Genomic DNA, 24,091 nt, shown 5'->3' on the forward strand with positions numbered 1-24,091 from the left:
CTCAAAAGATCTAGGAGTTTCAAATCCAATTAAAACCTAATAATAAATTTTGTTTATCTTGGTGGAAATTGGTGAATCGTCATTCACCTACCTTCAAATATTTTATAGCTTGGATTACGGCATCCCTCTTCTAAGTTATAAAATAGTTTGTTGGGTCCTAGCCTTAATATTTCATATTGAGTGTCATATTAAGGACTTTAGATCAACTATCTTGAATATCTCCCAAAAGATGTCTGGTCTAGACATCTATGATCTTCCCAAATCTCTTGAAACAAGCTTTCCTAAATGAAGATGATGTCCTTTGGAAATCATACTTCTTTAACCTCCTCCAATTATTATCCCTAACCCACAAGTTCAAGGTCACTCAAGCCCTATTGGCAAGGCAAGGTCTAGGTGTGATCATATCTTGGAGATGTAGTCACATATTGACAAGCCGGGAGAGTTAGGTGTCAAAGTCTTGAGAAAGTAGTTGAACCACCAACTTTCTAAGTCACATAGTGAGTTCTTTTGGAACACCTATGAAACAGACTATAACAAGACCCTTAATGATCTTATCTATTTGCTAAGATCAACTTCCTAAAACTTTATGGACATTTACAATGATGACATTGGATATCTAGTAAAGCTCTCTCTTCCCAGTGGAAAGGGATTGGCCATAGTCAACTCGGTTGACCAAATGGTAAAGAGAAAGGCTAAGTCTAAGATAGTCTTGTGTACCATTATCAAAGGGTCCATATGTTTATATTGCCAAAGGAAGGGTCATTAGTTGCGAAGCTGCCAAATATACCTAAGGATGTTAAAGTCAATAAGTTTGACTCTACTTCAGGTAAAGTTCGCTATCTAACTCTGCTAAGTTTCTATCATGGTGATGTTTTAAGAATCAAAGAAAAGTGAAGAAACCTAAAGAAAGAATATGCTGAATCTGATCGCGTAGATGGATTTCTATCACATAGTTTGAAGATTGGATTCTTGAGCTACTTCTTAGGAGTTATGAGATATTGCTTCGGAATAGATAACAACAAATTTTCATATGGATTGTAAGGATAAGTTTTTCCGCAAAGTTTTAAAATAAAAGAAAAATTTTTGATTTTATTTATTTTAAAATATCCTTACAATGGCATTTGAGGAAAAATTGTTGCTTATATGATTCCATTAATAGCAAGAGTGGAAATATGAAATTGATTCTTTCATTTGTGGTAATGTCTAAATTTACCAAATAAGGAAAGATTCTCATCACCCAAGTTTCAATTGGACCGGAACATGGAATCATGCAAGTTGTATAGCATGATGAATGAGAACTTTCAAGTATTGGAAAATTAAGAATAATTACTTGTTCACATGGATGTGTGAGTTAAGTAATGGACTAAGGGGATCGAGTACACATTTTTGTGCACTGGTCAAGTCCACCACAAAAGATCGATAAGATTATTCGTCATAATTTACTAAAGCTCGGTAAATATGGTTATACTTACAAGCTTAAGTGTAATTCTGAGACATTGGAAAAAGGTTTCAGTGTATGGCAGAGCGAATAAGAAGAATCAAATTAGGCAGAAAGATAAAAGTTTCTCAAATCTGAAAAGATGGGAGAGTACTTTGGTATCAGTTTTGTGATCATCTTAATGATTAAGAAACCATAGCACAATTATTTCTCTAAGGGAATCTTAGTGCATTCTTATGACTAAGAGGAGGAATCTTGAATTGTTGAAGTGGTTAAATATAGAAGATGAGTCATACTTCGTTCCAATACAAGTCTTAGAGTCATACTCCAAGATTGTAATTTGAGTGATATGTCTTAAAGAAGGTTTAAAACACTTGTCAAATGTAATAGTAAAAGTTTCCTACTCTTGTACATTTGAAATTGGTAAGTTGTGATGTTTTGGATAAAACAAAGACCGACTAAGCCCAATTGTGTGAAGTGTTTGTCTTGATTAGAATCCGCACTATCTCTTGGATGTTTGACAAGGGAGTCTTATAGGTCAAGAGGACAGTGGGAGTCTTAAAGGTCTTGAAAGTCTCAATAACTAATCAAGAATAACAACCTGAAGTTCTTCACTAGCACACGAATTGAGGTTTATAACCTATCATGTTGACATATTTTGTGCCCATTCCAGTTAAACTTGGCTTTGCATATGAGTTCTTAGAGTTCTCAATTGGTTGCGCAACAACTTGGAAGCAATGGCAGGCCCTTGAGCTGCCAGGTGGCAAGAAATCAAGATTGAGTTCAGTCCATATGAGTTTGGATTTGTCATTATCCTTGTCTTGTGACTATGGTTTTGACAATTCACATGGATAAGAACACATACACCAGTAAATCTAAGTGTCATAAGGTTTCTCTCCGATTCATGAAAATGATGGTGAGGAAACTCTTTCACTAAGTAGATTTTAGCTAGATAGCAATTGTAATATTTGCATTCTCAAAGTCGTTTGTGGAGCGTGTGTGGTTTACCGGCACACTAACCTGGACTTGTGAGAAATAGCAAAGGTCTAAACAATTAAGAGTATGATTACGAAATCCCTTTTCATAGTTCTGAAATTGTTTATACACATATGTGAGCTATCTAAGATAAGGTGTATGATTTTGATAGAGTCTTATCAAAGCAATCTAGTATCAGAAATCTGAACTTTGGTAAAAAAGTCAATAGCTGATTTCTTGTTGGGGTGCAAAGTTATTCATTCATGACTTTGTAAATGTTTGACTTTTGTAAAACCCACTTGCATGTGGTGCTTTAGCCTTTAGACCCATTTGTTAGTTAGAGTGAGAGAGAGACATGTAAACACCTCTATAAATAGTGGGTTCATACCACTTGTAGAGGTGTGCTTGAGAGATGTAGAAGTGAGTGTGTAAGTGTGTGTTAATTATGTAGTCTAGATCTAGATCATTTTTGTGTAACACCATATACATTCAATATATCTCTTAAACACCCAAATCACCATGTTCAATTGTGCAAGCTTTAATTCCGCATGCCAAACCATGTTCTTTGTCACTACAATTGGTATCAGAGATTGGTTTTCACGATCAACGTGACTTTTGAAGAACGGTTCTCGGTTTGACAATTTTTATCGCAATTTGAGTAATTTTGGTGAGTCTCTCTCTATGATCTCTCTTAATTTCATTGATTCGTGCGTTATGTTTTTTATTTGTGATCATTTGACTCATTGGATCAAATTTTCCTTGAAAAACCTATTTGTTATGATCCAATAATTCTTTTGTTGATCAAGTTCCAATCCAATTTCATATTTGTCCTTTTGATTTGATTCTCAGTTTGCAAATATTCATTTGAATCAAAATTTGTATTAAAAAAAACAATCAATTAAGGATCACTGTTCATGAATCCATTAATGATCAAAATTCATTTTGTATAAGATCTGAACATGAATATGTTACTGTTCATGAATCCATTAATGATCCAATATATTCTTATTTTTGAGCCCATAAGTTTTCTTTTGATTCGATAACAACATAACGTGAGCCCAAAAATTCGTTTAATCGATTTGACTCCTGATTCACTTTTGTTCGACATCGTTTACAGGAATAAGCAATCTAATACTCATGTCTCGATCTTTAATCAATTTGTTCTTGAGTTACGTTTTCGATTCAACGTTCTTGTTATTTAGTTAAGAGTTGTTCATGAATCTAAACTTGTGAATCGATTAGATTTGATTTGTTACAAATCGATTATGATCAAGTCAAATTTGAAAAATATCAAATTGTATCTTTGATTTTAATCAAATCGATCAAAAACACTTGAAGGAGATGAAGAATGTTGTTTGAATGTGTTTTGATCTCAAAATCTGGGTTAGATTTGTCAATATCGTGTTTGTTGACTTCCGATTTCAAAAAGTCAAACTCTGAAAAGAAAACTCAAACTCGATTTTCAATTGATGAATCGCTGAATTGAAGGCTAAAATTGTTTGATACAAGTTGGATATTGGATGTGGATGTCGAAATCTTATTTGATTTGGAATTTGATTTCGAAAATTAGTTGGATTTATGGTCTTGATGAGGAACGAAGATACAAATAACGAAAGGAATGAACTGGGAGATGTCGACAATTGACGATTGATGCTCACCTGTTAAAGAAATTCGATTACGAGTTTGTACACGAGATTGTCAATTGAGTACTCGATTCGGTGAATGAAATCGAAGAATGATATACTGGAATTCAAAAATTTGATGTCTAGGAGGTCGAAGTCGTTTTGTGTTAATTTTTGCTAATGGCGAACTCGAATCGAACGATTTGAAGTATCGATTTGATCGATTTTTGGATTGATTGATGAGGTCCAAAACCAAAGAACGAAGTGTCGATGCTTAGGTTTGATGTGCGAAGGATCAATGTGCTAAGAAGTTGAACATTTGGTTTGTGTATTAAACGCGAAGGATGAATGCGAAATTTCTTATAAACGTTCGCATCAAACAGCCAAGCAGCTTCAGTTAGAGATTGAAAAGGGATCGCACTTGATTAAGAATGTTCGCAAATGATGATTTTTGTTTGGTTTGTATTTCAAATCAGTGGGTTTCGCATCTGGGTTTGCATTTGCGTTTCTCAAACAACTAAAATGCGAATGAACTAAAAAGACGGATGGATACAACATGCAAAGAAAGAAGTGCGAATGAAAATGCGAAGTTTTTACTGTATAAATGCGAATTGGGGAAGAAGGCTAAGAGTTTCGCATTTGGTCCCTGATCTTTTCAAGAAATAATATAAGTGGTCCAACTTTGCAAAATTGGGTAATAAAAAGACAAAAGTGCAGAATTTTCATTTCGCATCCCTACAGTCTTCGCAAGATGAAAAATTTTACCCAGTTTCGCATTTGGGGTAAAAACTTTGTGAAATTGGAATATTTTCAAATCTGGTCCATGCAATTTGTGCGAATTTACACATTTTACCCAATTTTGCAAATGGGAGTGTGTTTCGCATATTTGGTTGTTTTTGATGCAATGGGTCACTGCAGAATTTTGAAATTGACAATTTCTACCTATTTTTGAGAAATTTTGTCAAAGGCGATCCGTGAACGGCAATAAAAATTGATTATTTTTTTGGGTTTTCCGGATTGAAGCACAAAGTTTATGCCACATGTTAGGGGGAGTTTTAACATGAAAAAATCCAAATAAAGCACGTTCTTTTTCCTTTGGTGTTTTATAATCAAATTTCGATTATAAAAAAGGGGGAGAAGTTTTATATGGAAATTCGAACTTGAATTTTTCATATTACGCGGATTTGAAGACCGAAGTGATCTTGGAGTTTTGAAGCTACGAGATGATGCAATTGGATGTTCGGAAGTGATGTGTTCGAAATGGGTTTGGAATTATTGAAGATTTTTGGGGTGTGTTATTATGCGCAACTTTGGGTGATTATTTGGAGTTTGGAATACTCTTGATCATTTGTTGCTGCTCGGATTGTATGGTCTCACATCTTAGAGCCCAAATTGAAGAATCATGGAAGAATTGAAGATTGAAGTTTGTTTCGACATGTGTCACCTCTGAGGCTCAAACCGCGTAGTGCTTGATTTTGGAAGATTTGAAGTGGGTCATTCATTCCTAACTTTGAGGGGGAGAATGTTGGGGTGCAAAGTTATTCATTCATGACTTTGTAAATGTTTGACTTTTGTAAAACCCACTTGCATGTGGTGCTTTAGCCTTTAGACCCATTTGTTAGTTAGAGTGAGAGAGAGACATGTAAACACCTCTATAAATAGTGGGTTCATACCACTTGTAGAGGTGTGCTTGAGAGATGTAGAAGTGAGTGTGTAAGTGTGTGTTAATTATGTAATCTAGATCTAGATCCTTTTTGTGTAACACCATATACATTCAATATATCTCTTAAACACCCAAATCACCATGTTCAATTGTGCAAGCTTTAATTCCGCATGCCAAACCATGTTGGACAAAGGGCTACAACACTCATGAGTACTCATAAGTTCTGAGTAATGGATTCAACCCGCGCTCATTGGAATCACTTCATGGATTTTATCACGAGTGATCATGAGACGATAATATCTTATATTCTTCAAACCTAGAGATATGAGTTGTTACTATGAGTTGGTTGTACATTGATTGCACGAAAACGCATTCGGTAACTCGGTGTTATAAAACGTGCCTTTGTGTATGATTCAACAAGTAGCAGAACAAGCCATATGAGTCGAAGTTTATCCATTCCTTTTACCTTCGGGATAAAAGCGATATTAGTGGGTCCCTCGATGATTTAATGATGACACATGTGAGTGCTTGGCCAAACCAGGACTGATTTGATTTGTTCAATTAGTCAGTCCTCATGAATCGGAAATCGGGAAACAACAAATGGACAGAGAGAATGACTATAATCCATGTCTCAGTCCATATGATATCTAGAATGGAGGAATATATGATCCCTTATCTAATGGACAAGTTCGTTGACAAGAACAGAGTTCGACAGCGGCAGGGCCTGCTCGGAGATTTTAAGGGCCCTGTGCTAAAAAGAAAATTGAGGCCCTAAATATAATTTTTAATATATAACGTAAACAAACTTAATACGGTGAATTGTCGTTACGGAAAACTTAAAAGTAAACAAATTAATTAAAAAGGAACATATGGAATTTTATAAGAAGTTCAAGGGTTAATTATGTAACTTTTAAAAACTGATTTGCTAAGAAGTAAGGGTTGATTATGAAATATATAGCATCAAGTAAGGGTCAAAACTGTAATTTGAATTTAAAAAATCAAAATGTCGTGCATATGAATCGAACAGACTATCGCTTGGTTGAAAAGGAGAGGCGCTTTTGCCAGTTGAGCTATACACATTTTATGGAAAAATTCGAATAGTTTCATATATATTTGATTATTAAATATATAATTTAATTAAAACTCGGGCCCTATTTTTTTCGGGGCCCTGTGCGGCTGCACCTCTTGCCCTCCCTTAAACCGGGCCTGGACAGCGGCTTTAAGAGCTACGATTGCCAGTTAGGTTTTGAAGTCATACTCAATAATAGTTTTAGACTTATCCAAGTGGGAGACTGTTGGATTAATGTCTAAGTCCATAACTATATTTGGTATGTACTTGACCCGACTCGGCATGGTCCATTTGGGTTGCACTTCACCGATACAATTTAGATGGATAGTCTTTTGAGAATAGTATATTTATGATTAATATTAATATATTATAAGTTCTAATATATTAATATGGAATCATATTATTTAATTAGTATTGATCAAGAATTAATTTAGAATTAATTAAGTGATCAAAACGAACTAATTAAATATCGACTCTTATATATATGGAATGGGCCAAGTTCATTTAGGTTGGGATAAGCTTTCATGGATAGTCCATGGAGTGTTTAACCCATGGATCATATGAAATGAAAGGTCATGGGTTTAACCCTAGTCTCCATACTATATAAAGATGTCATTGGTTGGTGAAATTGGACTAGGGTGGTACACTAAGAAGGGAAAAGCCGATTTCACTAGAGAGAACCAAGTATTCATATTCTCTAAAGTCTTCCAAGGTGTTTTGGTGATTTGTGATTCCACTTGAGGCTTCCACACTATTGGGGCTAAGCTCTTAAAGCTTGAAGACATCAAGCTACATCAAAAGGTATGTCATCTAACTAGTACTTTGTAGTATAAGAACTTCATAATATGCTAGTTAGGATTAAAGCCTTGGAAAGTTCTTATTTGCATGTTTAATAGAGAAAACATAGATCCAAGGTTTTATAGGGTTGCATGTACACCATAGGAGTGTTAGAATGCTCAAAACCCAACAATAACTACATGGGCCGACATTGTGGCCGTAGACCCATTCACACAAAGGGAAACTCACATGCACTGCTAAACTTGCTGATAACCCTCTTGCTGCTGACCGACTATTCTCTGAACCGCTGCTCCATTAGCTCCCCGAGCTACCAATATCAATACATATATCACTTAGCTCCAACTGAACTCTAGAAGCCAAACTAAGTCAATCTTTCTGGCTGACTCTACTCGCTGAGTCAGTCCTTTGACTCATCGAGTACATATACTTAGAACTCTCATAATGCGACCCAACTCACTGAGTCACCCCAAGACTCGTCGAGTTCAACGATCTCTGAGTCCCATCCTATCCAGCTCATTGGGTCACCATTCGACTCACTGATCTGAGCCTTAACCAGAAGGGGTTAGTGTTTTGCGACCTGATTCGCCGAGTCCAAGACAATCTTCAACAGACTCGCCGAGTTGTTCTTCCAACTCGTCGAGTCCATGCCCATATTCATCCAACTCGTCGATTCCACCCATGTGACTCGCCGAGTCGCTTCAGTTCTTAATCCATATAGTGGCTTTTCGAGCCATGTAGGGGCTCCAACTCATAGATCCACTCTTCCCAAGTCTATTCCTCACGTAAAGTTGCAAACTTTATGTGAAACCAAAGAGATATGGGCTTAAAACACTCTAGGGCTAGAGTTTGTGACCATGGGGCTTCACCAATAACTTATTGGCATAAACTTTATGGCTTTCTGGATCCTTAATAGCCTAGATCTAAGGTAGCAACCTCAGATTTACTCCAAACTCGAAATAAACCTCCTCCATACTCAAAATGCCCAAATCTCAACCATAAGATAGATCTAAATGCAAATAGGTCAGCTTATTACCTCAAAGGATCTGAAAAGTCACACCAACTATGTATCCAAGGCTTCCTCTTGCACCACTATGAACCTCCTTCTCTTCCAAGCTTCAAATCACTTCACCAAGGCTAGATCTTGCTCAAAATGGATATGGTGGCTAGGGTTCGGTATCCTGGGTGAGAGAGACTGTATATGAACCCTAGGGAAGAGAATGAGATGTTTAAATAGGGCACAAAGTCCCGAACTTAGGGTTTCCCAATCCATACCGGACTCGCCAAGTCCACTATCCGACTCGTCGAGTCGGTCACTTACTCTTCGACCCGGATCCCGCTCGGACTCGTCGAGTTCCACCCTGGACTCAACGAGTTGACCCCTTTGACCTAGGGTTTTTCCTTTCCTTTCTTGGTCTTTCTGATTATGGGTGTTACAATCTCCCCCTTGTTTATTGTTTATTCCCACTGCAAATAAACTAATAACCTATAATCTAGGGATAACAACTTGATAGGGTAAGATACTTTTTGAAATGTACACATTTAGCCCTTATTTTTTTTTGTAAAATAAACCCTTATACTTTATTAATATGTACACATTAGGTCATTTTCACCGGATTCTACAGGTTTTGCTGACGTGGAAGAGTTCATTTTACAAAAAAAAAAAATAAGGACTAAATATGTACATTTCAAAAAGTATCTTACCCTATCAAGTCATTTTCCTTTTCTTTTATTTTGTTGAAATGAAATACCCATGTGGCATCCACATATCCACAACGAGATTTTTCCAACTTTTATTCACCATGAAAAAGAGGGAGAACCCAGATCTCCGGTGACTCCTTTGTGTGTTCCTACACATAACTGGTAGCAAGGAGGAATGATGGAAAAAACAACAAGGTTGAAAAGGGAGGCAAGAGGAAGTAAAGACGGTAGTTGGCGGCGAGGAGCTGCTCTGGTAGCCCCCTCGTCGATTCTTTCTTCTTTTTCAGGCAACATATCTCGAAGATGGAGGCAAAGAGAGACAGATCGGAGAAACACAATATGTAAAGGGTGTTTGGCTATTGATGTTCGACCGGAAGGAAGAAAGACGAGAAAAAGAAGGGTTGCCGCCCTTTCCTTGTTGCTGGAGGATCACCCATCTCCGGTGACTAAGCTAATTAATTGCTATTTAGTACCACTTGTGCTTCCACATCAGCAAAACCTGTAGAATCCAGTGAAAAGGACCTAATGTGTACATATTAATAAAGTATAAGGGTTTATTTTACAAAAAAAAGAATAAGGACCAAATGTGTACAATTCAAAAAGTATCTTACCCTATCAAGTCATTTTCCCTAAAAGAAAATTCGTATATGACCGATATACCAGATATAACTGGTCACAATGATTGCATTGTTGTAACACTATAAATTTCAAAATAATTTTTCGCATTTTATAAAAACATAATTCATTCATTATTCATAAAAACATCATTGTTTAAAACTCAATTCATAACATATATCAATCCCAAGATTCCATAACATAAAAATCCTGTGTGTGTACTGATCAAGTCGACGCCTTCCCGCCATCCTCACTTGTACCTGAAACACATAACACAAAATACTGTAAGCACGAAGCTTAGTGAGTTCCCCAAAATACCATATATAACATATATTAGCCACTAGAGGCTATAACTCTGTGGGTCCGTGAACCCAAACTCTGTGAACCCTTAGGTTCTATCTCTATGAACCCTTAGGTTCTATCTCTGTGAACCTTCATGTTCTAACTCTGTAAACATGCACAGTATAAATCACATAGAATAATACAGTGCAACACATAACACATATATAGCATACAAACACTGTATCACATAACTCTGATTACCTACTCAAGGTAAAGTATAGTGATAAGACTCACCTCGGATATCTCAGTAAATCTCTGACTCGGTAAATTCTAGTCTAGCCCCTGCCTAATCACATGAAATAAATACTCTAATTAATACACCCTTAGGGCTAGGCTAATCTCTCTCTATCTCTCTCTCTCTCTCTATATATATATATATATATATATATATATACATCCTTTAGGAAGGGTAAAAGACTATTCTACCCTTCCGATGACTCTAAGGTCCATACATTGACTAACCCTAAAAGTCAGCGAAGTCAACGGTCAACCTTGACCAAACTCGCCGAGTGCACAACTGTGACTCGGCGAGTCCCCACGTGTTCTTCACTCTCCTAGTCCTCATTCGACTCACTAAGTCAACCTCAACTCTGCAAATCATCATTGATCACAATCTGTGAAATGTCCCGAACCAACTCGCCGAGTCTGGCTCCTGACTCGGCGAGTTCATGCCATGCTCGAGCTGAACTGACCTCCTGAGATCATATCCGCTCCTCTGAACTGTAGATCCAGCTTCCCAAAGCATTATAATCACGTAAAGCTAACATCTTGGTACACATGCAAAGGCTCAAAACCTTATTTGAAGATATGACCTCTAAAATGACTTCCTAAGCTCATAACTCCCATTAACACCCATAAAGCTCAAGGGAAAAGGGTCTCTGGACCTCTTGGGGTCCATATCTACAACACCAACACGAGAAGGCACCAATTACTCCATCTAACCATCCTCTATAGGGGCTAAAAAGCCCTAACTCTAAGAATTACACCATAAACTGAAGAAAGGTCGAATGACTACCTCAAAATGAAGTCTCTGAGCCCTGGAATCAATGGATTAGCACCCTCTTCAGCCTCCTCTTGACTTGGTCCTCTTCTATTTGCAAAAACACTAACAAATGATCAAGAAATGACTCCCTTCCTCTCACAAACGCTCTAGCTCACTTAGGGTTTCTCTTTGGGGTCTGGTAGCCGCAAATGACGGCCATAAGGCCCTTTAAATAGGCCCCAAACCCGAGGAATTAGGGTTCCATTAAACAGTGTGGACTCGCCGAGTCCAGCCATCCACCTGGATAATGATTCACGTCACTACTCGGCGAGTCTACGTATCAACTCGCCGAGTTCTTCCTCAAAACTTGAAATTCAACGAAAAATTATAATACTTGAAATTATGGATGTTACAATTCTCCCCCACTTGAATCAGACTTCGCCCTCGAAGTCTCATCCCTGAAATAGCTCCGGATGCTACTCACGCATCTCCCGCTCTGGCTCCCAAGTCAACTCGGATCCTCTCCGATGTTGCCACTGAACCTGTACCAGAGGCACCTCCTTGTTCCTCAAGACCATGATCTTCCGATCCACAATCGCAACTGGTCTCTCCACGTAGTTCAGGCTCGCATCCACCTGAATGTCCTCTAATGGCACTACTGCCGACTCGTCGGCTATACACTTCCTCAACTGAGACACGTGGAAAGTATTATGAATCCGCTCCAACTCCGCAGGTAGCTCCAAGTGATACGCTACCCTGCCCACCCTCGCGGTCACTCTGAACGGCCTAATATACCGGGGTCTTAGCTTGCCCCTCTTCCTGAATTGAATTACTCCTTTCCAAGGAGATACCTTTAGGTGAACATAATCACCGACCTGGAACTCAAGCTCGGATCGTCGCCTATCCACATAACTCTTCTGGCAACTCTGAGCGGTTAACAATCTCTACCTGACCTGCTGAATTTGCTTTGTCGTCTGAAGCACAATCTCTGTGCTACCCATCACTCGTTGCCCTACCTCTCCCCAACAATTGGGAGACCGACACCTCCTCCCATACAACAGCTCAAAGGGCGGCATACCAATGCTCGAATGATGGTTGTTGTTGTGGGAAAACTTCGCTAAGGGAAAATACGTGTCCCAACTTCCGCCAAAATCCAACACACATGCTTGGAGCATGTCCTCGAGCGTCTGAATCGTTCGCTCGCTCTGACCGTCAGTTTGTGGGTGGTATGCGGTACTAAAATGCAGCCCTCATGGAATTTCTTCCAAAATCTGGAAGTGAAACACACATCTCGATCTGACACAATCGAGATCGGCACCCCATGCCGCGACACCACCTCTCTTACATATATCTCTGCTAACTTCTCCGTAGAAGAACTCTCACTAATGGCGAGAAAGTGAGCGCTCTTTGTCAAACGATCTACTATCAAACAAATTGCATCGACACCCTCGCCGTTCTCGGCAATTTGGTGATAAAATCCATGGATATCTGCTCCCATTTCCACTCTGGGACTTCCAGTGGCTGCAACTTACCATGCGGTCTCTGATGTTCAGCCTTAACCCTACGACAGGTTAGGCACCTCTCAACAAACCACGCTACATCACTCTTCATACAGGGCCACCAATACTCCCTTTTAAGATCTAGAAACATCTTAGTGGCCCCGGGATGGATCAAGAATCTCGTTCTATGCGCCTCCTCCATCAAGATGGTATGCGTTCCTCCAACGAACGGCACCCAAATCCGACCCTGGAAGGTCATAAGACCTCTGCTATCGGTCACGAACTCCGACACTTGTCCGACAACTTGCTCTCTCTTACGGTTCTCCGGTCTCACTGCCTCAGCCTGAGCCCCTCTGATGGTGTCCAACACCATACTCATCACCGTCAATCTCATACAAATATCCCGAATCAGGGCGCTCTCTGCCCTACGACTCAAGGCGTTGGCTACCATGTTAGCCTTGCCCAGGTGGTACAGGATCTCACAATCATAATCCTTTACTACATCCAACCATCTCCTCTGATGCATGTTCAGGTTTGGCTGATCCATCAAATACATCCAACCATCTCCTCTGATGCATGTTCAGGTTTGGCTGATCCATCAAATACTTCAAACTCTTGTGGTCCGTGTATATCGTACACCGAACCCCATACAGATAATGGCGCCAAATCTTGAGGGCGAACACCACAGCCCCCAACTCTAGATCGTGGGTGGGATACCTTGCCTCATGGGGCTTCAGTTGCCTTGATGCGTACGCGATCACATGCCCCCTCTTCATCAACACCGCGCCCAACCCAGATATTGATGCATCACAATACACCACGAAGTCCTCCATCCCCTCTGGAAGAGCCTACACCGGGGCTTCGCACAATCTTTGGCGAAAAGTCTCAAATGAGGCATGCTGCTCTGGGCCCCAACTGAACACCACACCCTTCCGGGTCAACCTGGTGAGAGGAACAACAATCTTGGAGAAATCCCTGATGAACCTCCGATAATAGCCAACCAACCCTAGAAAACTCCTCATCTCAGAAGGAGATTTTGGCGCCTCCCAACTCATCACCGCCTCGATCTTGGCTGGATCAACCAAAATCCCCTTTTGGTTAACGAGGTGACCAAGGAACTGCACCTCTCGTAACCAAAAACCGCACTTGGAAAACTTGGTGTAAAGCCTCTCCGATCTCAATATACTGAGGATTTCTCGCAAATGCTCCTCATGCTGCTCCCTTGATCTCGAATATACTAAAATGTCGTCAATGAACACAATCACAGATCGATCCAGCATCGGTCTGCATACCCTGTTCATGAGATCCATGAACGCTGCAGGCGCATTGGTGAGCCCGAATGGCATCACCACGAACTCGTAATGCCCATAACGAGTCCTGAATGCAGTCTTCTGGATATCCTCCTCGCGCACCCTCATCTGATGATATCCAGATCTCAGATCAATCTTGGAAAACCAAGATGCTCCCTGCAGCTGATCGAACAAATCGTCGATCCTCGGCAAAGGATAACGGTTCTTGACCGTTAACTTATTCAGCTCTCTATAATCTATGCACATTCGGTGCGAACCATCCTTTTTCTTCACAAAAAGGATCGGTGCTCCCCACGGCGAGCTGCTCGGCCGTATAAACCCCTTCCCCAGCAGCTCCTGAAGCTGCGAGGATAACTCCTGCATCTCTGGAGGTGCAAGGCGATAGGGCGCCTTGGCAATAGGTGCTGCCCCTGGAATCAAATCAATGCAAAACTCAACCTGCCTCTCGGGAGGTACACCCGGTAACTCCTTGGGAAAGACATCCGGGAATTCACACACTATCAGAACCTCTTCAACCGTACTCAGTCTCTCTGCACCAACTCTCGTATCCATCACATACGCTACAAAATCACTACAGCCCTACTGTAGACTCTGCTTCGCTCTAGCGGCCGAACAAAACGCTGAATCGGGACGGGTACCCTCGCCGTACACTGTAAGAACTCCCCCACTTGGGTCTCGTATAGTCACCAGCTGCCGCTTGCAATCGATAACTGCTCCAAATCTGCTCAACCAATCCATGCCTACGATGACACAGACGTCCCCCATCGCAATCGAGACCAAATCAATAGGAAACTCAACACCGAAAATCTCGAGTACACATCCTCGAATCACCTCCGTGGCATACATTGCTCTCTCGTCAGCGATGGAGACTCTCAGAGGTTGACTCAACGCCTCTCAACTAATACTGATACGCTGACTAAAAGCCAACTATATAAAAGATCAACTCGCACCTGAGTCAAATAACACCAAAGCAGGTACAGAACTCACAAGAAAAGTACCTACGCATATCATAAAATAAGCACAAAATCTCAAACATTAAAATAAATACATGAAAGAATACATACCAGCCACGACATCGGGCGCTACGCGGATCTCTTCCGCAGTCAACTGGAAGGCTCTCCCCCGAGCCTTCAGCGTCTCAGTCTTCACCGGCCGACTAATAGAATCTCTAATAGCAGCAGGGGCAGACCCCTAAGAAGCTCCCTGTGCTGACCCTCGCAGTAGCGGACACTCAACCTTCCGGCATCCGGTCTGGTTGCAGTGAAAACACACTGCAAACCCCTTGGGGCAGTCCTTGGCCATATTCCCCTCCTTGCCACACTTGTAGCAAGATCCATCTCTACAAACTCCATCATGACCCTTGCCGCACTTTCCACAAGTGCGGCCCTTCTGGCTCCCTGCTCTGGAATCAGCGGGCTTGATCCGTTTGGCTGTCGGCTGGGACTATGCTAGTCGCCGATCCCTCCCCTGAGACTCCGCCTCCTCCCTAACTTGAGTCTCTAGCTCGATCTCCCTCTTTCGGGCATTTGCCTGAAGCTCGGCAAATGAATGGTACGAGGAGTTCGCCACGAACTCCCAAATATCTCTCCTCAAATTACTCAGATAACGGCTCATATGTGCCTGCTCAGTAGACACGTGTTTAGGGCAGAACATCGCCCTCTCATGAAACATCCTGGTAATAACCGTAACAAACTCCGTACCCTACTTGAGGGTTAAAAACTCCTGTGCCAACAGATCCCGTTCCACCGAGGGAATGTACTCATCACGAAACATGGTGGTGAACCTCTCCCATGCCACCACAGCAAGCTCTGCTGGAGAATAGTGTGCTGTCGTGAACTTCCACCAGTCCTTCGCCCCTAGGCGAAGCTGCTTTAGCGCAAACCGAACCCTCAAGTGCTCCGGGCACGAGCATGTATAGAAACACCCCTCAATGTCAGATACCCATCTCATCGCTGCAATCGGATCCTACGTCCCATCAAACTCTGGTGGCTTCATGTTGCTGAACTCCCTGAACAACAACGAGTCACCCCCCTGCGGCCTAGCAGCAGCGATGGCTGCGGTGGCCGCTGCAACAGCAGCCTCAGAAAGAGCGGCATAACGCTCGTCAAAAGTCTCGATCAACGTGGTCTTAATAGACCCGAACATCTCTGGTATCTCTGCCCTGATGTCCGCAGCCACCACCTCATGGATGATCCGACGGATCTCCTCATCATTAGTCCCGCTGCTCTCTGGCGTATGACGTGTCCTCACCATGATCTACCTCTGAAATACAACATACGATATATTAGAACTCACTCGAGCATACTCGCACTCGATAACTCATCCCTCCTTGTTCCCTAGCATCCTGAAGATTCTTACTTGAACTATACACCGCCCCGGTGTTTTCAGTAGTACGGGCCCAATACTACCGTCCACACTGTATCAGTATACACCCCAAGTCCTCCTCCTAGGATCCCAAGTCCCAAGTACTCTATTATGCATAACCACTCTCTAACAGATCTCTCATAAAATCCTCACTGCTACCTACTCACTCTCAAGCATCTCATAGCAGCTCACCTTCCCTTAGGCTAAGGCATCACAAATTAGGCCACTCTAGTCCTAATAGGAATACCTAATCCACTCTAGCATGAGAATACATCATATCAATCTCATAAACATATAACATAAGGGTATTTTGGGAAATCACCATTCGGGCGCTGACTGATCGTACACACAACTCTGCTCTGTGTTTTCCAAAAATCTTTTACTCTTTTTAGAAAACTTGGTTCTCTTTTGAAAATATTTCTCAAATCCTCAGTTTGAGTTCAAATACGCCCAAATGTGTACTCGAATCCCTCAAACCAAGGCTCTGATACCAACTTGTAACACCGTAAATTTCAAAACAATTTTTCGCATTTTATAAAAACATAATTCATTCATTATTCATAAAAACATCATTGTTTAAAACTCAATTCATAACATATATCAATCCCAAGATTCCATAACATAAAAATCCCGTGTGTGTACTGATCAAGTCGACGCCTTCCCACGATCCTCACTTGTACCTGAAACACATAACACAAAATACTGTAAGCACGAAGCTTAGTGAGTTCCCCAAAATACCATATATAACATATATTAGCCACTAGAGGGTATAACTTTGTGGGTCCGTGCACCCAAACTCTGTAAACATACACAGTATAAATCACATAGAATAATACAGTGCAACACATAACACATATATAGCATACAAACATTGTATCACATAACTTTGATTACATACTCAAGGTAAAGTATAGTGAGAAGACTCACCTCGGATATCTCAGTAAATCTCTGACTTGATAAACTCTGGTCTAGCCCCTGCCTAATCACATGAAATAAATACTCTAATTAATACACCCTCAGGTAGGCCTGGCAATCGTGTCGTGTTCGGGTTGGCGTGTCACGGGTTGACGGGTTGGCGGGTCAAAATATGCCAACCCAAACACGACCCATTTAAATATACAGGTCACGGGTTGGCGGGTCACGTGTTGGCGGGTTTGGAACATAAACCCATATATGACCCGCCAACCCATTTATTTATACGGGTTCATAGGTTGGCTGGTTTGTGGGTCAAATTTGGGTTCGTGGGTCCGAATTGTAGACATTTAAGTCTTAAACATCCAAATGAAAATTATAAACATTCATAGAAACATGTTACAGACTTAGCCTTATAGGTTACGACTTACGACCTTAGACCATTCACCGCGACTCAAAATGTCAAAACAGTCAAATCGTCTATGAATCAATGGTATATATTATATAATACTTTTTAAATATTCATACTTGATACATAAATACATTTAAAAATAAAATAAATTTTTTATTAAGAATATAAACGGGTTGGCGGGTCAACCCGTTTATTTTTTGAGAAACCCATATATGACCCATTTAATAAACAGGTTGGTGGGTTGACGGGTTAGCAGGTTGGCGGGTTGAAAAACTCAACCCAAACCCATTTATTTCGTGTCGTGTCGCATGTCGTGTCGAGAATTGCCAGCCCTACCCTCAGGGCTAGGCTAATCTCTCTCTCTCTATATATATATATATATATATATATATATATATATATATATATATATATACATCCTCTAGGAAGGGTAAAAGACTATCATACCCTTCCGAGGACTCTAAGGTCCAAACATTGACTAACCCTAAAAGTCAACGAAGTCAACGGTCAACCTTGACCAAACTCGTCGAGTGCACAGTTGTGACTCGGTGAGTTCCCACGTGTTCTTCACTCTCCTATTCCTCATTCGACTCACTGAGTCAACCTCAACTCTGTAAATCATCATTGATCACAAATCTGTGAAATGTCCCGACCCAACTCGCTGAGTCCGACTCCTGACTCGGGGAGTTCATGCCATGCTCGAGCTGAACTGACCTTCTGAGATCACATCCGCTCCTCTGAACCATAGATCCAACTTCCCAAAGCATTATAATCACATAAAGCTAACATCTTGGTGCACATGCAAAGGCTCAAAGGCCTTATTTGAAGATATGACCTCTAAAATGACATCCTAAGCTCATAACTCCCATTAACACCCATAAAGCTCAAGGGAAAAGGGTCTCTGGACCTCTTTGGGTCCAGATCTACAGCACCAACACGATAAGGGACCAACTACTCCATCTAACCATCCTCTAAAGGGGCTAAAACTCTAAGAATTACACCATAAACTGAAGAAGGGTCGAATGAATACCTCAAAATGAAGTCTCTGAGCCCTGGAATCACTGGATTAGCACCCTCTTTAGCCTCCTCTTGACTTGGTCCTCTTCTATTTGCAAAAACACTAACAAATGATCAAGAAATGACTCCCTTCCTCTCACAAACGCTCTAGCTCACTTAGGGTTTCTCTCTGGGGTCTGGTAGCCGCAAATGACGACCATAAGACCCTTTAAATAGGCCCCAAACCTGAGGAATTAGGGTTTCATTAAACAGCGTGGACTCGCCGAGTCCAGCCATCCACCCGGATAATGATTCACGTCACTACTCGGCGAGTCTACGCATCAACTCGTCGAGTTTTTCCTCAAAACTTGAAATTCAACGAATAAATATAATACCTGAAATTCCGGATGTTACAATTGTCACAAAAAATAAAGTATAAGAGTTTATTTAAAAATAAAATAAAAATAAAAACTAAATGTGTAAATTTCAAAAAAAATATTATTCTATCAAATCATTTTCTTATATCATATTTATCCAAACACCCCTTATAAAATTATACATTAGCGTGACTTTTGAACAAAAGAAAAGTAAATTAAAATTAAAAAACCTTCCCTTTTCCGGATATTAGAGATCTCTTTTACGATCCTCTTCAATGGTTCCTTTGACAAACGGTTTCTTTGTAGGACACGAATTTTCCCCCTAACTCCCCCAATCTCAGAACTTTCTCCGATCCTCCATCAACGAAGAAGATCGAGTAGTTATTAATCGTTGGATCGAGTTTTTCTCGTGACAGAATAGTCATCGGTATGATTTTTTGCACTTCTGTAATACATAGGTGTGTCTGGGATGATTTAAAGCAAAGCTGGTTGTTGATATTTTTGATTTAGTTTTTGCTTTCAGAATTTTGGTGATGATAGTCCTGTTTGCTTTAGGCAAGTTTAGGCGTGGCGAGATTTTTCTTGCTCTTTAACCTATTGACTTCAGATTGTTAGGTCTTTTTACGTTCTTTCCATGAGATCAATAGAATCTGGGCTCATCTGCGAGCATACCTAAAATTCAGTATGTACTGTATTATGTGAAATCGAAATTATGTTAAATTGCGTAAGGAGTTGCTGCTCATGGTGTTGTATAGAAGTGGATCAAGAGAAATAAACCGACTGATTTTTTTTTTCTCAGAGACGAGCATTAAGGAATACCTTTTCTTTCTTTGCTCAAGATCTTTACTTTCTTTTCTTGCTGATCTATTTGTCTGGTTTTCTTAAAGAAGCTTTCAAGAGTCGTTAGATACATGAAATTCTGATGATATTGGTCGCTATGGTTGTGGTTGATTGTAGGCTCTTAAAGATAATTATAAACCCCAATAATTCGCCTGAGGATTTATCAGATCTAATATCAACAACTATCCACATATATACCTCAAACATCTCCAATGGTCATCTTTGCTTGAGATTGTATCTTGGAAGTTTCTTATTTGATATATTGTGTTGCAACAAGCTTCAAGATAATTTTGTGGAGTAACAACACCAATATGTTTTACATCCTTAGAAACATGAAAAGACTGTTCTCTTCCTTTAGGGCATGTTTCATTTGTCAAAATTTGGTGGAACCTGATGGAATGGAATTCAAGATTCCTTTTGACCACATGGCATATCATCTTTGATTTAATATTGTCAAGGAATTGAATTATGTCGGATTCTTTAATATTTCACTTCAAGGAATTTGACATTCCATCAACTACAATTCCACAGATATATCTACAAACCAAACATACTTACAAGGAATGCAATTGAATTCCATTATTTAGTTTTCAATAGTATTGTCCTTTGTATACTATCTCTTTCAAAAGAGTATGAAAACCTTCTAGATTTTTTTTAATTTTTTTTATTTCTCTTCATACGAATTCTTTTGGTAATTTATACAGGAACAATGTCCCTTGCTCGGCCTCATCATGCAGATAATACTCAATTCCCCGGTGATTTTAGATTTTCCTTTGGACGAAATTACCCTCACGTATATTCCTCCACCTCCACAGACTTCACTACCAACAGGCGTTACAACAATAACAACAACCATAGAAGAAGCTATAACAATTCCCATGACTTCTCAAATGAATCCAGACATCAATACAACATTTATAATCACATTGATCCCCAAGTTTTACCTTCTCTTAAAAGGAGGAAGTTTTCTTCCACCAATTGGGAAGGTTATGGTACATCTTATAATCATAACAACAACAACAACAACAACAACAACAACAATAATCATAATCCATCTTTCAAATATGAATATTCCCCTTCAAGCTCCAAGATCACATTCCCTCTTCCTGATGGAAATGCTAAAGTTTCCACATCCACTAGCTACAAACGTGATCGAACAAGATTTGAAGATGAAGATGTAGAATTTATGTCAAGGGATCAGATTGAGAGGTTTTCTCCTTCCAGAAAAGATGGTATTGATGCTTTACAGGAAACTCACTTGCGCTACTCTTACTGTGCTTTTCTTCAGAACCTTGGACTTCGCCTTGAGCTGTAAGCAAAACATTTTAGTTTATACTTTACTTGTATACAATTAGCCAATAATATATATAAACTTTTGTCTATTCTGTTGTTTGACATCAACTTTCTTTCAATTTCACTACAGCCCACAAACTACTATTGGAACTGCTATGGTTCTATGCCACCGGTTTTTTGTCCGGAGATCTCATGCATCCCATGACAGATTTGTAAGTTATCATTTCTCTTTGGTTAAGAACTAATTAATCCCATGACAGTTTTTGTATCTTAGATGTTAATACTTATTGCATGTAGGCCTTTTTTCCATTATCATTTTATTCTATTTTTAAACCACAAGTTTATCTGAAAGAATTTGATTATATATTCTTTATACAATTATCCTGCAGCTGATTGCTACTGCTGCTCTTTTTCTTGCTGCAAAGTCGGAGGAGACACCTTGCCCTCTGAATGATGTATTGAGAGTGTCCTCTGAAATTTTCCACAAGCAGGATTTCAATGTGCTATGCTATTTGCTCCCTATGGTGACATCTTAAACTTTCTATTGGCATTCAGACTTTTAATAGTATTTTGTATGATTGTTTTTTTATCTAATGTAAAACTAACTATTCAACAGGATTGGTTTGATGAATACCGAGAACGAGTGCTTGAAGCTGAGCAAATGGTTTTGACAACTCTAAACTTTGAGCTGAATGTGCAGCATCCATACACACATTTGACATCCATTCTTGACAAATTAGGGCTTGCACAGTCACTTTTGGTAAACCTGGCATTGAGCTTGGTCAGTGAAGGGTAAGCCTGCTATACATTTCTTCCCTTTTATGGAGTTAATAAAATAGATGAATTAGAAAGTTGGTTGATGTTATCTCACTCTCACCTAATTACTTGTTCAGAATGTTCCATTGATATTGCTTGGTAGTTGGTGGTGTGCAGTTGATGGAGTAATGTTGCATTGCATGTAATTGAGTAGTAGTTGTCTTGTTGTCTGCATTGTTTATTGATTTTTTTGGATTGGCATATAATTGCAGGGGCAATAGAAGAGTGTAGCATGCACAGAGTGTATGATTTTGTTAGCTGGTGGATTGATAGAGTTTTATTTCTCATCTCATCTCATCTCATCTGAAGTTGAAAGACAGATAGTGTTTGGATGCATGCAATGCAGTTTTCAATCAAATTTTTTCATAACTTAATCTCGCTAAAAGTTACAATTTTTTGCCCCACCATACACTTGCTCTTGATCTCTCGTTTGCGAAAAAGACGTGAATGCCCTTCTCATAAGCAATAGCTCTAGAAAGCTTCCTGTTCCATGTAACAAACACAGAGGGTTGCGAGTAATTTTTGTGCATTGGATGTTGGTTATGAGTTGTTGATTTTATTTCCAAAAGTGCCCTTCAGGAGAGGGTAGACTCAAACATATATATAGAGGCAGATGTGACCACCAACACTATACCATTTTTATCCTTTTTTTTTTTCCACATGTCATGTTTTCTTCTAGAGTGAAGGTTAACATAATTTCTGAGATCTCAAAACTCAAAAGGCAACCCTATTTAGACAGGAATGCTCAATTTATTATTTTTTATTTTTTGTAGTGTAAAGCTAAAAATTACAAGAAAATTTTGCTGTTTGTTTGCATAGTCATAGAGTGCATGCTGCTTTAGATTAGCCAGCGTAAGACTTGCATATTAGCAAAGAGAATACCTGATAATATGAGGTGTTTGGTTCTGGAATAGGATTCTATTTTATGAGAGACATTAACTTATAAAAATATAGGGTTAAGAGGGTAATCAGTTATATTTTTAACAAGGAAGATTCAAATGCTGAAAAATGAAATAAAATCCATGGGTTTTAAGATGGAATCTTCCTACTCATTTTTAACCAAGCGCAGGATTTGATATCCAATTCTTGCCAAATCGAATTTAGTTGCCAGTTAAGCTCTATAAGCTAAGCTTCATCATCAAAGTGGGCATTGTACTAGATTTTGTGTTGTAGATGTCTATTTTATGCTCATTCCATCAGCAATTCTGAAGATACTTGGAAAATGTACACCAGATGCACATGCTATGCCTTTCTTTGTTGGTAAGAGAAAATTGCATTTGATTTCACACCTGCCATCACATCACATCACATAACTAACTACATACTCTTCTCTATGGTAAATTACTAATTACTGCTAAACTAAAACTTGAAGCTCATATTTGTGCCAGATCTTCATCATTCCTTCTATTGCTACAAAATGGTGTGTTTAATCATCAGATGGTTGTTTTTTAATGTCTTATTGAATTGATTTGATGTCATCTCCTAAATCCGACTACTTTTTTTTTTTTTTTTTTTTGAAGGCTGCGTAGCTCACTTTGGCTTCAATTCAAACCCCACCAGATTGCTGCTGGAGCTGCATACCTTGCTGCAAGATCTTTAAATATGGATCTTACTACGTATCAAAATGTCTGGCAGGAGTTCTACACACCACCATCTGTACTCAAGGGTATGTATGTCATTTCATTATTATTTATGCATAAATAAGTATTCACATTATTTTCCTCTTGTAGATGTTGTCCAGCAGTTGATGGAGCTGTTTTAGAGCTGAAAGAAAGATGGTGACATTTTATGGCTTTGTTTGGGTGCCTTATACACGTGTGCTTCTGTAAATGGCCTTCTGTCATTTTAGGTCCAGATCATCAGTCGGTTCATAAGGCTGTGTAGTCAAAGCATTGACCTGACCCGTGTTTGTTCTTTGACTTCTATTATAGTAGGTGTCCAATATGTGGTTTAGTTGCATAGGAAAGAGCCTTAAAATTAATCTTTATATTTGGATCATCAAAATATTTGAATCCATGAAAAACACTTTGTGGAAACTTTATATCCAATATCTCATTCGGTGTGCGTTTA

General features: G+C 39.6%; 1 protein-coding gene across 2 annotated transcripts; it reads left to right on the forward strand.

Annotated features, from left to right (window-relative positions):
* Positions 1 to 19,298: 19,298 nt before the first annotated feature.
* On the forward strand, positions 19,299 to 24,091 carry LOC145004571 (cyclin-T1-3-like). 2 transcript variants are annotated; one of them, XM_078963509.1, is made up of 7 exons: positions 19,300 to 19,499; positions 20,617 to 21,223; positions 21,336 to 21,417; positions 21,595 to 21,729; positions 21,822 to 21,997; positions 23,542 to 23,687; positions 23,752 to 24,091. In XM_078963509.1, the coding sequence occupies exons 2-7, from the start codon at positions 20,622 to 20,624 to the stop codon at positions 23,781 to 23,783; spliced, it is 1,173 nt and encodes a 390-aa protein (XP_078819635.1). In that variant the 5' UTR covers positions 19,300 to 19,499; positions 20,617 to 20,621; the 3' UTR covers positions 23,784 to 24,091. The 2 variants fall into 2 exon arrangements, with proteins under 2 accessions (XP_078819636.1, XP_078819635.1); XM_078963510.1 differs by lacking the exons at positions 23,542 to 23,687; positions 23,752 to 24,091 and adding an exon at positions 22,234 to 22,839 and having other exon boundaries at positions 19,299 to 19,499.

The sequence above is a fragment of the Lactuca saligna genome, chromosome 7 (assembly GCF_052625555.1).
Source record: "Lactuca saligna cultivar CGN05327 chromosome 7, ASM5262555v1, whole genome shotgun sequence".
NCBI classification, from domain to species: domain Eukaryota; kingdom Viridiplantae; phylum Streptophyta; class Magnoliopsida; order Asterales; family Asteraceae; genus Lactuca; species Lactuca saligna.

What these genes read in the sequence shown, in the direction of transcription:
- LOC145004571 (XM_078963509.1), top strand. Translation starts at nt 20,622, where the DNA reads ATGTCCCTTGCTCGGCCTCATCATGCAGATAATACTCAATTCCCCGGT. An exon ending in CTTGGACTTCGCCTTGAGCT is followed by an intron (nt 21,224 to 21,335) that starts GTAAGCAAAACA and finishes ATTTCACTACAG; the next exon opens with CCCACAAACTACTATTGGAA. An exon ending in TTGAGCTTGGTCAGTGAAGG is followed by an intron (nt 21,998 to 23,541) that starts GTAAGCCTGCTA and finishes TTTTTTTTGAAG; the next exon opens with GCTGCGTAGCTCACTTTGGC.